This window comes from Garra rufa, chromosome 19 (assembly GCF_049309525.1).
Source record: "Garra rufa chromosome 19, GarRuf1.0, whole genome shotgun sequence".
Classification (NCBI taxonomy): domain Eukaryota; kingdom Metazoa; phylum Chordata; class Actinopteri; order Cypriniformes; family Cyprinidae; genus Garra; species Garra rufa.
In genome coordinates this window covers 19918587-19935265 of record NC_133379.1, presented here as the reverse complement: position 1 = coordinate 19935265, position 16679 = coordinate 19918587, and the positions used below count along the sequence as shown (strand labels likewise).

The 16679-nt window shown below is 37.4% G+C and overlaps 2 protein-coding genes across 3 annotated transcripts; one reads left to right on the top strand and one right to left on the bottom strand.

Annotated features, from left to right (window-relative positions):
- Positions 1–2075: 2075 nt before the first annotated feature.
- On the bottom strand, positions 2076–3687 carry banf1 (barrier to autointegration nuclear assembly factor 1). The gene is made up of 3 exons (XM_073824862.1): positions 3580–3687; positions 2878–3057; positions 2076–2789 (listed from the first exon to the last, which is right to left on the bottom strand). Exons 2-3 carry the CDS (start codon positions 3001–3003, stop codon positions 2643–2645), a joined length of 273 nt encoding a protein of 90 aa, XP_073680963.1. The 5' UTR covers positions 3004–3057; positions 3580–3687; the 3' UTR covers positions 2076–2642.
- A 5736-nt stretch (positions 3688–9423) lies between these two features.
- slc3a2b (solute carrier family 3 member 2b) lies at positions 9424–16508 on the top strand. 2 transcript variants are annotated; one of them, XM_073824476.1, is made up of 9 exons: positions 9424–9535; positions 10240–10470; positions 11213–11403; positions 12248–12421; positions 14728–14816; positions 14925–15076; positions 15305–15614; positions 15698–15751; positions 15834–16508. In XM_073824476.1, exons 2-9 carry the CDS (start codon positions 10256–10258, stop codon positions 16176–16178), a joined length of 1530 nt encoding a protein of 509 aa, XP_073680577.1. In that variant the 5' UTR covers positions 9424–9535; positions 10240–10255; the 3' UTR covers positions 16179–16508. The 2 variants fall into 2 exon arrangements, with proteins under 2 accessions (XP_073680577.1, XP_073680578.1); XM_073824477.1 differs by having other exon boundaries at positions 9459–9540.
- Positions 16509–16679: the final 171 nt, after the last annotated feature.

Below are 16679 nucleotides of genomic sequence, written 5' to 3'. Positions count from 1 at the left end.
GTTCTGAAAACGTTCTGGGAACATCAAATTTCCTAATAAAGTATGGTCCCCTAAACATTGTGAGAACGTCCTGAATGTTCTGTAAGGGTCCCCCGAATAATATCCCCCAATCCTTTAAAGCAGTGGTTCTCAATCCTGGTCCTGGAGGACCCCTGCTCTGCACATTTTGCATGTCTCTCTTATTTAACACACCTGATTGAGATCTTCAGCTTGTTAGTTCAGTTCATGGATCTCTCTCCTAATGAGCTGATGATCTCAGTCAGGTGTGTTAAATAAGGGAGACATGCAAATTGTGCAGAGCAGGGGTCCCCCAGGACCAGGATTGAGAACCACTGCTTTAAAGAACTCCACATCATGACCTTTTTAGAACGTTCTTAACACCAACGGGGACGTTCTGAGAATGTTCTGGGAACGTCAAATTTCCTAATAAAGTATGGTCCCCTATACGTTCTTAGAACATCCTGAAAGTTCTGTAAAGGTCCCCCAACCCTTTAAAGAACTCCACAGCGTGACCTTCCCGGAACGTTCTGGGAACGTTACTGGGCAATGTCCTTAACACCAACGGGGGACGTTCTGAGAACATTCTGGAAACGTCAAATTTCCTAATAAATTATGGTCCCCTAAACGTTCTGAGAACGTCCTGAATGTTCTGTAAGGGTCCCCCAAATAACGTCCCCTAACCCTTTAAAGAACATCAACGGGGACATTCTGAGAATGTCAAATTTCCTAATAAAGTATGGTCCCCTAAACGTTCTGAGAACGTCTTGAATGTTCTGTAAAGGTCCCCCAACCCTTTAAAGAATTCCACATTGTGACCTTCTCAGAACGTTCTGGGACGGGACGTTCTGAGAACGTCAAATTTCCTAATAAATTATGGTCCCCTAAATGTTCTGAGAACGTCCTGAATGTTTTGTAAGGGTCCCCCAAATAATGTCCCCCAACCCTTTAAAGAACTCTACATCAGGACCTTTTTAGAACGTCCTTAACACCAACGGGGACATTCTAAGAATGCTCTGGGAACGTCAAATTTCCTAATAAAGTATGGTCTTCTAAACGTTCTGAGAACGTACTGAATGTTCTGTAAAGATCCCCCAATCCTTTGAATTCCAGATTGTGACCTTCTCAGAACGTTCTGGGACTGTTACTGGGCACCATCCTTAACATCAACTGGGTTGTTCTGAGAACATCAAATTTCCTAATAAAGTATGGCCCCCTTAAATGTTCTGGGAATGTCCTGAATGTTCTGTAAAGGTCACCCAACCCTTAAGAACTGAACATCGTGACCTTCTAAGAAAGTTCTGGGAATGTCAAAATCTGACATTATTTCTAGCACTTGTGAGTTTGCTAATTTATATCTTGCAATTCTGACTTTATAACACGCAGTTGCGAGTTATTACGTCAAAATTTTGACATGTAAAGTCACAATTCTGAGAACATATCAGTAGTTTTCCCTCCTCAGAAATGGACTTCAACTAATTATCTCACACTTCTGAGGGGAAAAAAGTCTAGCTGCAAGTTTATCGCAATCTTGACATTATAACTCTCAATTGAGTTTATATTTCACAATTCTGAGACAAAATGTCAGAATAGCATGTAAACTCACAATTGCAAAAAACAACAAAAAAACAACAGAATTGTAAGAAGTCATCAGTTACCTTCTTTACTCAGTAGCAGAAACAGATTCCAAGAATGATATATTGTAGTCTTGCAAAATGATTACCTACCTCAAATTTTGAACAGTAGTGTAAGGTTATGATTTTTCATTAACTAAAGCACAACAGGTAATTCCACTTTTGTAACAGGTTGAGCTGGATTGACAATACTGTTGTGCAATCCACACACTCACAACACATCCTACGAATTCTTACTTTTCAGATATTGTATTCCTATTTATATTATTAAAATGCACAACACAAAACGGTTCCGAAATGGTTTTAGAGTCTTAAGAACATTTATGGGCATTTCTTTGACCATTCATGTAGCATTTAAACATCTGAAAGCAGCAAATACCAACCAAGATGTGAGTTTAGAAGTGGCTACACAATATAGAATGAATCAGGCCACGCATCTTCAGGTACACTTGCACAGTTAAAACAAATCCAGATTTTTATTAAGGCAATTTAGGGGTTGGGGAGCATAAAACCATGTGACAAAACAATACCATTATGCATCTGATCCTTTGGGTTATACATATTCGAAAACAGTGACAAGTTTACATAAACCTTTAAAAGCTTATAAGCACTGTGGCATATGTTGGACATTGTTAGTTTAAAACTTCAAACCTCATAAACAGAGAAGGGGAAAGACTTGCAGAACTATCTGTGTTATTGTATTTGGACTACTGGTGCATGTACAGCTTAGAACGGAGCTACATATAATGGATTGTTGGATAATTTTGTATCATACCCCTAAAACTAAATATCCTGTTTGAATGATGTTTGAACAACACACAAAATGAGCAGTGATGTTACAAGTTTACCCATCTAAAGGCCTTCTAGTGCGATTCTGTGCTAATGATTAATATTAACATCCAAAAATGATGTCTGAAAAGTCAAACTGATAGAGTGAGGTAATGTTTTCCACATACAAGTGGGGGGAAATTAATATAGAGCAACAACAAAAAAGAAAAAAGAAAAAGTCAACTACAGGAAAGAGTCACACCACTCTCTCAGACAGCCATAACAGTCGCCTTGTTGTTTGACGTTGGCTCCACACGTATCCTTCAACCATTCCCGAAACAACTCCTCGTCTTTCCTCAGCACCAGGAACTGTCCTAGAACAACATATGCCTGTGGGAAGAAATGAAAGTGAAAGAACAATTATTAGTTTCAGTTTTATAACTACAGAGTATACATGAAGCATCTTTGTAAATCATACCTTGTCGAAGCCTTTCTCTTCCAATCTCTTTCCAAGCACTTCGCCGATTCCTGCTAGTGCCAGCACAGACTTCTCCCCCATGGGCTCTGCCACAAAGTCCTTGTGTTTTTGCGACGTCGACGACATTGTTGATTTGTATTGGAGAGGGCTGTGGGACTTCAAGTTGACTTTCTTCAGTGGCTATAAACAGAGAAACAAGATGCAAACAGTTATGTTAAAAGGTTTGATTTCTTAAAGCATAAAACACCCATTTAATTCCAGATACAATGTCAGCTGCTATTAAAATGCAAATGTGCTTGTCTTTAAAACTAGCTAAATTGCCTTTTATTTCCTCATGTATTGCACTGTGGAATCACTGAACAATGAGAAAGGAAAGTGAAGGTAAGTTACGAGACTACAAGGAAAACAAAAGTGAAAACTACACAGAGGATTGATAAACACCTTTAAAAACGTGACCAGGCGATAATTCGCTAATAAAACGTTTTAATGAAATTATGCAGTTGATAAGAGTAAAGTTTTCGTGATTTACACGAGTTTTTGAGGTCCCGCCTCATTTCTTCGCGTTCAGCGCCACACAACGACAGCTGACACGCCATTCTCTATTCATTTTTAAGAATAATAATAACCTAAGCGGCAAACACAACAGTATTTTGAACAATATTCTTACACAGACGTGCAGCAATAGCAGAGTTTATATCATACCTGGACACTATCATTGAGAAATCTCAATCCTCATCCGCAAACGCGATGCCGTTCACAGTGCCAATGCGCCCAAAATAACTCACACGGCGCCGCTTCCTGATCCCGCCTTTAGAAAGAATATCTCCACTTCCGCTCTAATCATGTCACTGTTCAGAAAGACACTGCCCCTGGTGGCTCCAAGTTATTTGATGGCACTCAGATTTCCACCTCAAACAGAATTTCACCACCTATTTGCTAGAATGTCCAGTAGATATATTAATGATGCAATGAAAAGGGGGTTAAAAGGTTATATATTTATTTAAAGTTTTCAAAAGACATATAGTCAAGCCCGAAATCATTCATACCCCTTGGCAAATTCTGATTTAAAGTTACTTTTATTCAACCAGCATTTTTTTATTTATTAGAAATGACATAAACATATCCCATAAGATAATAAGATGTACAAGATGCATCATTTTATTATTACTCATCTTTTATTTACATTTGAACAAAAAGTGGCATGTCCAAAATTATTTATACCCTTCTTAATAATCAATAGAAAAGCCTTTATTGGCTATTACAGCAATCAAATGCTTCCTATAATTGCTGACCTGCTTTTTGCATGTCTCCACTGGCATTTTTGCCCATTCATTTTTAGCGATGAGTTCCAGCTCTTTCGGGTCTCCTTGCCATCACCCTGATCTTTAGCTCCCTCCACAGATTCTCAATTGGATTTAAGTCAGGACTCTGGCTGGGCCACTGCAAAATGTTAATGTTTTTGTCTGCTAACCATTTCTTCACCACTTTTGCTGTGTGTTTTGGGTCGTTGTCGTGCTGAAATGTCCACTGGTGCCCAAGGCCAAGTTCTCTGCAGACTGCCTGATGTTGTTGTTGAGAATTTTGATGTATCCTTTTTCATGGTGCTGTTTACTGTGATTAGGTTCCCTGGTCCACCGACTGAAAAACACCCAGATTCATCAGGATGGCCTCTTTTTTTACCTCTCTCACTATCCTCCTGGCCAGCACAGGTGTCACTTTTGGCTTCCGACCACGTCCTCTGAGATTTTTCACAGGATGCGCAGTCGCAGGTCCTCAGTGAGCTCCTTTGTCTTAGTCATGACTGTCCACAAACCAACAGGAGAGAGCTTTTGTTTTTCACCTGTTGAGTTGATTAAAACAGCTGTTCCCAATGAATCAGGATAATAAGGATGCTTTAGAACAGCTTGGATTATTTGGAATGGTATAGAACTTTGGATTTTTCCATCGACTGTGACAGTTTGCAAAGGGTATGACTTGTTGTTGAATAAAAGTAACTTTAAGTCAGAATGTGCCAGGGGTATGAATGATTTCAGGCTTGACTGTGTGTATATAATACACACATATGCATGTATCTATATATTTAAGAAAAAAATATGTTGTTTATTTATTAAATATATTTATATATAATATAATATAATATATATAATATAAATTATATGAATATAAATATATATACATGTAAATATTTTCAAAATATATACTGCATATATGTTACTGTTGTTCTAGACTAAATATGAACATGCATTAATTCATCTCACTCAAAAAAAAAAACAGATTCACTACTCATCAAAATGAACTAAAATAGTGAAATGCAAACTCAGAATATGATGGCAATCTGACACACTATGTTAAATAACACAAATCCACCTTTGATGATCCAGTCCAACCATTCTAATAAGCAAAAATGACTTTAAATAAATTAACATTTGTGCTCTGTTGTTGTTGTTTTTTATTGCTGAAGAGTGTCGAGAAATCCTGCATTCTACTGTACAGACTTGTATTTATTTTTCCTTCAGCCTGAGGCTTATTCATTTCCGTTTTTGGTGTAAAAGCCAGGGCTTTTATATTTGCTAAAAACAAAGCAAGCCTTGCCTAGATTTAAAAAGTAATACAAATGTAACTCAAAAGTAACGTAATGCATTACTTTCCCTATAAAGTATCTAATGTAATTAATTATTTTTTAGGGAGTAATGCAATATTGTAATGCATTACTTTTAAAAGTAACTTTCCCCAACACTGTACATATTATACACGGTACACATACATATATTATAGAAACAAAAACCTTCATTTTGGATGTGATTAATCATGATGAATTGTTGCTCAATACTAAATTACTGTTTTTGCATTATTGTAAGGTGTAGTAATTGTGTATAATTGTAATAAAATACCATTAAATATCCTGGGTCATGTGTGAAAACATTTGAATGAAATGAGGATGCATTCCTTTTTTTTTCTTTTTTAGCTGTGGATCATTCAGGTAACACAGTATTTAGAATAAAGCGTATATAAATTTATTTTCTAAATTCAAGTATTATATATAAACATCTCTGGAAAAAATATCTTATTCAGGTCAGTACAAAATAAAAAATAACATGCATTTTGCAAATAATTACAAATAATGTAAATAATTATGCAAATAATTAACATTTTGCAGATTCTGCAAGGTGTATGTAAACGTTTGACGTTTTAGCTGTATGTCATTTTCAGTGTTGGGCTAGTTACTTCAAACACTTGAATTTATTACTAGTTATTACTCCTTTCAAAAGTAGTATTATTATGTTACTTTTTACTTTCTGGCAAGAGTAATTAGTTACACTACTAGTTACATTACTTTTCTTTCATGCCTCATAGAAGTTGGAAATACATAGTCTATCTTCCCCACAAAATTCTTCTAAAATGTTAGTAATAATATATTTCTGCCTCATTATTTGACCAAAATCCACAGTGGATCGCAGTTAAAAGTTATTACAAATGCTCAATGGTGATTGATAGTGACGTTTAAGTAAAAGTGTTGTATTAATCTCATTAATTCATGTGTAGCTTGAAGCTAACTGAAGCTAATAGAGTGTTTTCACAACGTGTCATCAATAGGCCAATGAACATTGCATATTTTGCTAATTATTGCTGCTTGAAAGGATCAATTATTGTCATGTTTTAGGCTGTACTAATCAGTCGAACCAAAACATTTTGAGTACTATAGACTGCCAAAAGTTATAACAAATCAAGAAGAAGAGTGCAAAAAAACTGTCTGAGGAACAAAAGGTGTTTGTGGTAGGCCAAATGGAACTAGGATGTCCAGGGCAGGAATTTTGACAACATTCATATTGTGCAAGCAATGTAATGTAATGTCGGACTAAAGTAATACCACAATTTACACATCGGTGTTCAGATCATCTTTTCTGCTGACAAAATCAACATAATGCCAATATTTGCATCTGCTGAATTTACTTTTCAATATTCCAAGTTTGTCTGCTGCACTGGTTACTTCATGCGCCTGTGCAAGTCATTAAAATTATGAAAATAAATCTAGGAATTTTAGTAATCAAAACTAATTACATAATGAGCTGTTTTATGGATGGTAACTGTAATATTATTACTGAAATCGTTTTAGTAACTAGTTACACTTCTATTAACTGCCCAACGCTGGTCATTTATGCTAAAACCGCTAAAACGCACGAGATCTGGAAACTCTCAGATGAACACTGGGGGGCAGTCATCCATTAAAAGCCATATCCAACAACTGCTGACAAATAGATTTGAGTGGCAAGTATACGAGGAAAACTGTTAAGGTCATTTGAACTGTAGAACTGAAGTGTGAACTGTGTTTTATAGAAAAAGCACTATATTTGATCAATATGGCCACATTTGACATTGTTCCCGAGGATAACAGTGCTCATATTTTGTTCAGCTATATTCAATTCACATAATGAATTTATTGCAAGACCACCTACATTTGTGGAGTGAATATTTCAGATGTCTCATGCTGATCATGGTAAAACCACCATGATATGGCCGTGCAGTTATCTCTAAATCTTCCAGGCACCAATCCAAGAAATGTGCATGCTAGCCTGGAAAGGAAAAAGAGGTCAGCATGCTGACTCAAAATGGCACAGTCAAAAAGTGTCTCGTCATTTGGAAGAGGTTATCCTGTTATTAATCTCTAACTGCAACACACACCAGTTGGTTGAATTTGGTTTTGTTGAAATGAATGGTTTAATGTCAACTCAAAAGTTTGTCTAATGTTGATTGGCTTAGTCCCTTGATTAATGCTTGATTCATTTCAGAAGAAGCGCAAACTACCACTTAAATGCTCTTTTGTTCTCAAGTTTTTACCATTCCTACATCTTCTCTGATTTCATTAATACGTACTGAGGAATGATGGGATGACGCATTTCTGATAGTTTATCAGTAAAACAAAAGGAAAAACTTTTTGTCCTTCCTGCTTGTGAGCCTATCTGCACTGGTCAGAACCATGTGCCTTTACTGAGCATGAGGGGACACAATGTGCTCTCATGTGTTTACATGGTATCCGAGACTTAGGAGGAGCTTCATCCTGAGCGTTGTGCTCTAACTTGCTCTTTTTGTGTCTGTATTTTAAAAACATTCCTGAATAAGGGTGTTGAGCGCCACACAAATTTAATTACATAATGAACATTTGTGAACTTCTTACAAAATGACAAAATGCTTGTGTTGTACTTCTATATCCTCCTAAATATTTATTAAAATATCAAGACATGTTTTCCACAATGACCCTGCTGATAGATCATATTTCCGTCTTCTTGGCAGGTTCCAGGAGACCATGTGGAAGCGCAGTTCTCTGTATGCTGTGAATGTTTTTCTGAAGCATGGGTCTGCGTTGCATTCATTGGGCATTATCACTATTTAAGCTGGAATTTTATAGTCCAAGAGACATGGACAAAAGAAAATTGAAGGTAATGAATAGTTTAAAACCTTGAGGTTTTATATATTAAGAGCGTTGCTGTTTATTATTTTGAACCGTGTTTCTTTTGCTGTTTCATCAGTTCCGAAGTAACAAAGCAGTCTTACAGTACTCTAGAGTCTATTGTAAATTCAAATAAAAGACCACAGAGCTGAACTTAATGAGGCTTAGCTGCTTAAATGACCAGAGAACAAAATTAGGTTAAAGGTTGACCAACTCCTTTGTCAAAGAATTCCAATATATTTGCCTGAGCAGCATTATACTAAGCTATTTTTCGCTTATTAGTTTTTTTTCTTTTTAAATAATACCTTTAAATGTACACTTTACATGTTCTAAAATCTACTAGAAATACAGCATGGTAAAAGTTTTGGGTAAAAAGTAGATTTTGAAGACAGTTTTGACCACTGATAAAATAACAACTGTACATTGGGATTCCTGTTTACACTTTCCATGTGCTGTTTCTAAGATCTTTCTAAGAAAGAAACTCAATACCCTCAACCCCCCAAACTTGTTTATGGAGGTCTTGTACAGTCACAAAAACAACAGGGAGGAGAAAGAATAAGGCAGTAATGTCAGACTCTTAAGGTGGACCCAAATGTCACAAAACTGGATTGTCTTCATAGTATGCAGGTCAACGTACCTCTAATGCTTTTTATCTACTTCTCTTTATACATGACACCGAGAGAAGAAAAATATAAATATAAATATATACATATTACTCATTAAAGTAACAGACAAGTCGTAATAATTTGCCCGTAACTGAAAAAAAGAGTAAATGTATTCAGCTTTGAACTCGATTCACGTAGATGATTCAAACGAATCGTTCTTTTGACTCGGATCTTTAGGAGTCAACATCGGATTTGACCGATGGAGGGAAAATACGGTTACTTTAACAAACCTAAACTAGAAATGTAGTAGACAATACCTATAAAACACACTGAAAATGTGTTTGCGACTCAGTGACACTGTAGTTTCATCAAGATGCAAACCGAACCGGATTATTCAAAAGAATCGATTCGCGAAAATGTTAGTAGCCTGAACAGTTTTGTGCCGCCCTCCTTAAATATGGGCGGAGCAATTTAAGCATGCCTCTTTTGCCGTATAAAAGCTTTAAGAGCATCATTGCGAAGCAGACACGACCGACACCACCAGGATATTTTTTTTATTTGTCACCAATAAATTAAACGAAGATTCACACATTATTCCAGCCAGCTGGTAAGGTTTGTCTCGTTTCAAATGATTTGTAAAATGTAGCTCTTATTTATTTTTGTCTCACGAGCTTTACTTAATGTACATTCATATTTAGAAGCACTATTAACGTTACATTCATATGCTTTTTAATTCATTTAAACTTGTTTATGTTTCGTTAACAGTTGTTAATTGAGGCTGAATGAGTCAGGCGCAAACAGAACTGGACCAATCCGGTTTACAAAATGTCGTGCTACAGTACATCACCACTGGAGTAACGTTCCATTTTAAAACCACTGATTTAAACGAGTCAATCGTGTAATATACACTCTAAACTATTAAACGTTATATTTAGGCCTTCGCCTAAAAATACCACGTATTTTTGATCGATTCGATGAGCGTGGTGATCAACCACCCGGCATTTGGTTGCTATGTCTACGGTTACTAGAGGTTAAAGCTGGATTAATGGTTGTTTTTGTTCTAACAGAGCCTAAGTCTTTCTAGAAGGCGAAAAGCATCTTGTATACACGTGGCATTCGGGGTAATACTACATCTAACTTTTTTTTTTTTTTTTTTTTTTTTTTTTTTAAAGGCTATTTCCGCGTGAGCGATTTTAGGTGATGCAACCTTGAGTGCATCTTGCCTTCCCCGCGTGTCATGTCCATGACGTCAAACATCTGATGACTATTAGTTTGTGCCTGTAATGTATAATCTAATTCATTTGTTTTCAGGACATAAACTGACAAAATGAGCAACGATACTGAAGTGGATATGAAAGATGTGGAACTCAATGAGGTGGAGCAAGAGAAGCAACCCATGACAGAAGGGGAAGCTGGAAATAACTATGCCATTTCACCAGTATCCGAGAAGAATGGCATCGTAAATGTTAAGATTCCTGAGGAGGAAAGCAAATTCACTGGGTTAAGCAAAGAAGAGCTCATGAGAGTAGCTGGAACACCTGGGTATGCAACACCTGTGGTTAAACGCCATTTCCTTACAGTTAAAGGAGTAGTTCACTTTCAGAAGTAAAATGTACAGATAATGTACTCACTCAAGATGTTCATGTCTTTCTTTCTTCAGTTGTAAAGAAATGGTGTTTTTTTGAGGGAAACATTTCAGGATTTCTCTCCATATAATGGACTTCTGTGGTGCCCCCGAGTTTGAACTTCCAAAATGCAGTTTAAATGCAGCTTCAAAGGGCTCTAAATGATCACAGCCAAGGAAAGAAGGGTCTTATCTAGCAAAACGATGGGTTATTTTCTAAAAAAAATTACAGTTTATATACTTTTTAACCTCAAATGCTCGTCCTGTCTAGCTCGGCAAGACGAGCGTTTGAGATTAAGAAGTATATACGTTGTAAATGTTTTTAGAAAATAACCAATCGTTTTGCTAGATCAGACCCTTCTTCCTTGGCTGGGATCATCTAGAGCCCTTTGAAGCTGCATTTTGGAAGCTCAAACATGGAGGCACCATAGAAGTCCATTATATGGAGAGAAATCCTGAAATGTATTCCTCAAAAAACACCATTTCTTTACGACTGAAGAAAGAAAGACATGAACATCTTGGATGACAAGGGGGTGAGTACATTATCTGTAATGCTGTTCTGAAAGTGAACTACTCCTTTAATATGGATTTTGCAGTTTGCATGTACTCAGATGATTTAATCACTAGTGTTTTTTTTTTTTTTTTCTTTTTCTTGAATAGGTGGGTTAAAGTTCGTTGGGCACTTCTGATCTTGTTCTGGCTTGGTTGGCTGGGCATGCTAGCTGGTGCAATTGCCATCATTATTCAAGCTCCTCGATGCAAGCCCCTCCCTGAAATGAATTGGTGGAACTATGGACCTCTATATCAGATTGGGGATGTGAACTCCTTTACCAAGTCTTCAGATCTAAAAGGTAAGTAGAGGTGACTCAATAGGTTAACATCCAAGAAACCAAAATAGATCTTCTGTAAAGTAGGGAGTGTTAATGGATTGCAGGGATGGGTCCATTATGGGAATAAAGGTTCTGAACATGTTCAAACGCATTAAATTGCTCTGTCCTTATTCTGCTGATTCAACAAATCTAGTTTCCTAATGTATTCACTTGCATGCCTTCCTGTTTGCTCAGGGCATATATCAGTCTGCAGGCGATATTATGGATGTCTTTTACATGTAGCTTAATGAATTCTGGGATAGTTTACCCAAAAATGAAAAATCTGTCTTAATTGCTCCCCCTCATGTTGTTCCAAACCTGTAAGAACTTTGTTCTTTGGAACACAAATTAAGATATTTTTGATGAAATCCAAGAGTTTTCTGACCCTGCATAGACCGCAAGGGTCCTAACATGTTCAAGACCCAGAAAGGTACCAAGAACATTGACAAAATGGTTCAACCATAATTTTATGAAGCTATGAGAATACTTTTTGTTGTGCAAAAAACCAAAAATAACTTCAACAATTCTACTCCAGATTGGTGCTAGGGTTGCACACAAAAACATTCTCGTAGCTTCATAAAATTACAGTTGAACCGCTGATGTCACATGGACTATTTTGTCAAAGTTCTTAATTTTTCTGGACCTTGAACATGGTAGGACACTTGCGGTCTATCGAGGGTCAGAAAGCTTTCGGGTTTTATCCAAAATATCTGTAAAGTCCGTATTAACATGAATGTGGTCCGTGATCTGAAACATTACACGTGTATTCTCTTTTTGCCTTTTAATATGTTGCATATTTATTTTATTCTGACTGGTTACCCCTCAGGTGTGGCTGACAAGCTTCAGACAATTGATGAGTTGAAGATGAAGGGTCTGATAATTGGCCCGATCCATGTGTCCAGTGCCGACGATCCTGAGGAACTGAAATTGACTGAGATTTCTAAAGAGGCTGGTGATCTGACACAGTTTCAAGAACTCATTAAGGCTGCACACAAGAGAGGTGAGATATAGTTATAAAATGAAGCATTTGCTAGTATTTTATTTCTCAAATAAGATGTACCCATGTCCATATTCCAGGATGACAATACCAAGTTTCATTAGGCTCAATCTGTCAAAGACTTGACCTCAACCCAATTGAAAGGCTTTGGGGTGCCTGTTTAAAAATCTATATTTTGTTGGGCCATCTTTAGCTTTGATAACACCTTTTTTTTTGTGGCATTGTTTCAACAATTTTACGCAATGTCACAACATTTATTTCCATCAAGAATTGCATTAATTTTTGGCAGAGACCTTATAACAACTATAGGAAAGTTGAACCACTCTGTAAAGTTGACTCCAGCACATCCTAAAGACTTTCTGTGGGGTTAAGATCAGGACTGTGGTGGCCAGTTCATAAGTAAAAATTATTCCTCATGTTCACTTAGTCTCAGCCTCAGACGTCACGCCCACGGAACGTTGGCTAAACTTCTGATGCATATGGTACACTTAACTGGAAACACTTCAGGAATGTCGAGGTCGTCATCTGATTAGTTGAGTTTATTTTCGGTCCGCCGGGAAATAGCGCAGACTGATTTACTCGCGTTTTGCTAAAAGGTGCTTATGCAGACGCCATTGTTGTTATACACATTTGCAACGTTCGCGAACAAATTACTGACTTACTGCTTGTTCTCCCTCTTCCTTGTTATCTTTCAATGCTGGTTATTTCAATGACTGACTTGTTGCACGCCAGTCTGTTGTTGTGGGGGCATTTCCACGTACCGAAACGTGACGCTGAACGAAACGAACTGTGATTGGTTGTTTGACATGTCGATCAAACGGTCTTATGGGCGGGCCTTGGCCAATGAAAGCTGCCATGAATTCCAGACCTTCAGCCGTCAGTCTGAAGGTCTGGCTATGCGAGACTAATGTTCACTAAACCACTGTTTCACAATTTGGTTCTAATCAATCTTTAATTGTCACCCAGGAATATGTACATGTATGTCTTCCAACATGGTTGCTTAGGAAATTAAAAAACTGTTCAGTGCATCAGGTTTGGTTAAAAGAATTGTTGCAAAACATAAAACATGATCCAGGCAGTATCAAATAAGTTAATTTTTCTTTTTACCAGTAGATGGTTCACAAAAAATTACCAGCACTATACAGTGCCATGCAGAAGTATTCATACCCCTTTTTCACATTTTATGTTGCTGCCTTATGGTAAACTGCTTTATGCCCCCCCCCCCCCCTTATCAATCTACACTCAATGCACCATAATGGCAAAGCTAAAAACATTTGCATATTTATTTAAAATAAACTTAAATGACTTTATTGCATAAATATTCATACCCTTATCTGGGACAGTAGAAAGGTAGCTCAGGAACATTCATATGGCTTGTAGATATTCCTACACTTTGAGTAAAGTTAACCTTTGGCAAATTTAATTTAATGGGTATGATTCGGAAAGGCACACACACCTTGATAAAAGGTCTAACAGCTGAAAATGCATATCAGAACAAAAACCAAGAAAAAAAAACAGGATTGCATCAAGCCACACATCTGAGGAACAGTTCAGAAAAAAACTCTGCATTGAAGGTTTACAAAAGCATGTAGTCTCTGTTACCCTTAATGGAAGAAATTCGAAACAACCACGATTCATCCTAGAGCTGGCCTCCTGGCCAAACTGAGCAATTGATGGAGAAGGGCCTTGGCTAGAGTGGTGACCAAGAACTTAAGGTCACTCTAGTTGCTCTTCAAGATCATATACACAGATGGGAGAAACTTACAGAAGGACAAACATCACTGCAACACTCCACAGATCTGGGCTTTATGGTAGTGTGGCAGGACTCAATCCTCTCAGTGAAGACATCCAATTAAATATTTCTGTAGAAACCTGCAAATTTCTGCCAGATTGCATTTAAGCTGACAGAGGTTGAGAGGTAAAGAGGTGAAGCTAAGGATGTCAGATAATTGCCAAATGTTGATGTGCAAATCTTGTTACATCATACCCAAAAAGACTTGAGGCTGTAAAGGTGCTTCAACTAAGTGAGTTAAGGCTATGAATACTTATGCAATTTACATATTTATCTCTCTTTTTAAAATAATTTTATGAAGTTGTGACAATTCTGTCTTTGCTTTGTCAGAATGGTGTATGAAGTGTCGATTGATGTAGGAGAAAGTAATTTAAAACAGTTTAATGTAAGGCAGCAACATAAAACGTGAAGGGGTATGAATACTTTTGCAAGACACTGTGAATAACAAATGTGATGCTTTGTTTTTCTTTTCAGTTTTAAATTTTCTTTCAATTAAACATACTTTGTTCACTTCCAGGTATCTCTGTTGTTTTGGACCTGACCCCTAACTACAAAGGCAAAGAGCCCTGGTTTGCTGATGCTGTCAGCACTGTGGTCAAACTTGAGGTATGACCTTTTACATTGAGCAATAGATCTGGATAGTTTCTTAATCTGTGTTGTAACTTGAACTTGATTTGTGTACTTGAGTTATAATTGTGACTTATGTCTTTGCAGCCTGCTCTGGTGCATTGGCTAAAAGAAGGTGTGGATGGATTCCTCTTCTACGATGTTGAGAAGGTTTCCACTGCGGCCCCACCCACTTGGAAGGATGTTGAGGACCTTATCCACGAGCACAACGAGACCGAATCGGTGGGAAAATCGAAAAAGTGAGCAATCCAAAGTTGAACTTTTACTCATACTCTTAAATTTCATTAGTGGACCCCTCCACTCTTTTGTGAGGTAAAGGAGCCACCTTGTGGTGGATGGTAGCAACTGTAACAAAATAGACCCTACTCTAGTGGGCTATTTCTTTGTTTGAGATTGTGTTGCCAACCAAACAGCTCCATCTGGTGCTCAATACATCTATAAACACTGACTTTTTTTCTTTCTTTCAGGGTCTTAATTGGTGTTACAGAGAAGTCCTCTCCTGACGAGATCATTGCTGTGTTAAACAAAACTGGTGTGGACCTTCTCCTCACTGGTGCTTTAAGATCTCAGTCCACTCTAGATGTTGCCCATACTGTTGATCGTTTGTATTCCACTTACAATCAGACCAGACTGGCTTGGAACATCGGTGGGCGTATTTCTGGACACCTGGCTTCACTGGTTGGGCTTGCCAAAGTCAAGTTGAGTCAGCTACTGCTGCATACTCTGCCAGGCACACCAGTGTTTAATTATGGGGATGAAATTGGACTGGAAGATGAGGTGAGTGAACTCCAGAGAATTCACACAGATCTAGATGTTTTCCAAGAGTAAATTCTAAAATGTTGTGTTATCCTTCCAATTAGGAGAAAGACAAAAACCCGACCATGGTGTGGGATGACTCTGAAAATGTGACCAAGGTAAGTAGCATGTGCACACACAGTGCTGAATCTCCAATGTTGACCAGCAGTTTAAGTTACATTTTCATGTTTTGCTTTACAGAGAACAGATGAATTTGCCACTTACCGCAAGTTCTTCAAAACCATGAGTGAAAAAAGGTCAAAAGAGCGCTCTTTGCAGCATGGAGAATACATTCCTTTGTTCAACTCGACATCCGCCATGGCCTATGTGCGAAGCTGGGACCAAAATGAGCGCTACCTTATTGCTCTCAACTGGCACTCGACAGAAGCAGTCACTCTTCAGCTGAAGCATGCTGAGATTCCTGAATACGCTACAGTAGTTTTCAGTACTAGTGATGACAAAGATGTTGATAAAGTGCTTAACCTTGCACAACTAGAGGTGAAGCCAGAACAGGGTATAATGCTGAAGTTTCCTTACAATCCCTAAAGAAATGTGCAAATGCACAAGTGTTTAATTGGCCATTCTGTTACAATATTTATCCTTTTTTAGTACAAAAACACTGTTGTACATTCGATTGTACTGTTACATGCACTGCATGACTACTAAACTAAACTTTAAGCCGGTAGTTTTATTTGTTTGTGTGCTGTTACTTGGAATACATTCCATAAGTTGAAAAGATTGTTTTAATTTGAAACCTGTTTTTTAAAACTAAGTGCAGTTACGCACACTAAACATAAATGGTTGTTTCTTCTATGTAATTGAAAAAAGATGCATGAAAAGGAAAGCTGTTGACAATAAATTAAGTGGAGCAGTTTATCTTTGTTGTTTGTGTGATCATTGTATTTATTCCGGTGGGGTTCCCTCATCTATTTTCATAAGTGTTGCCAGCATAATGAGATGTAACAGAAACATGGCTGAATTATTAAACTCTGCCGCCATAAAATAGAGCAGCTCTCATTGTCTCAAGCATGGCTTGATATCAGGTGT

Coding starts and splice junctions, on each gene's coding strand:
- banf1 (XM_073824862.1), bottom strand. CDS start 3,003: ATGTCGTCGACGTCGCAAAAACACAAGGACTTTGTGGCAGAGCCCATG. Junction 2,790..2,877: donor AAGAGAAAGGCTTCGACAAG/GTATGATTTACA, acceptor TTCTTCCCACAG/GCATATGTTGTTCTAGGACA.
- slc3a2b (XM_073824476.1), top strand. CDS start 10,256: ATGAGCAACGATACTGAAGTGGATATGAAAGATGTGGAACTCAATGAG. Junction 12,422..14,727: donor TAAGGCTGCACACAAGAGAG/GTGAGATATAGT, acceptor GTTCACTTCCAG/GTATCTCTGTTGTTTTGGAC. Junction 15,752..15,833: donor ACTCTGAAAATGTGACCAAG/GTAAGTAGCATG, acceptor TTTGCTTTACAG/AGAACAGATGAATTTGCCAC.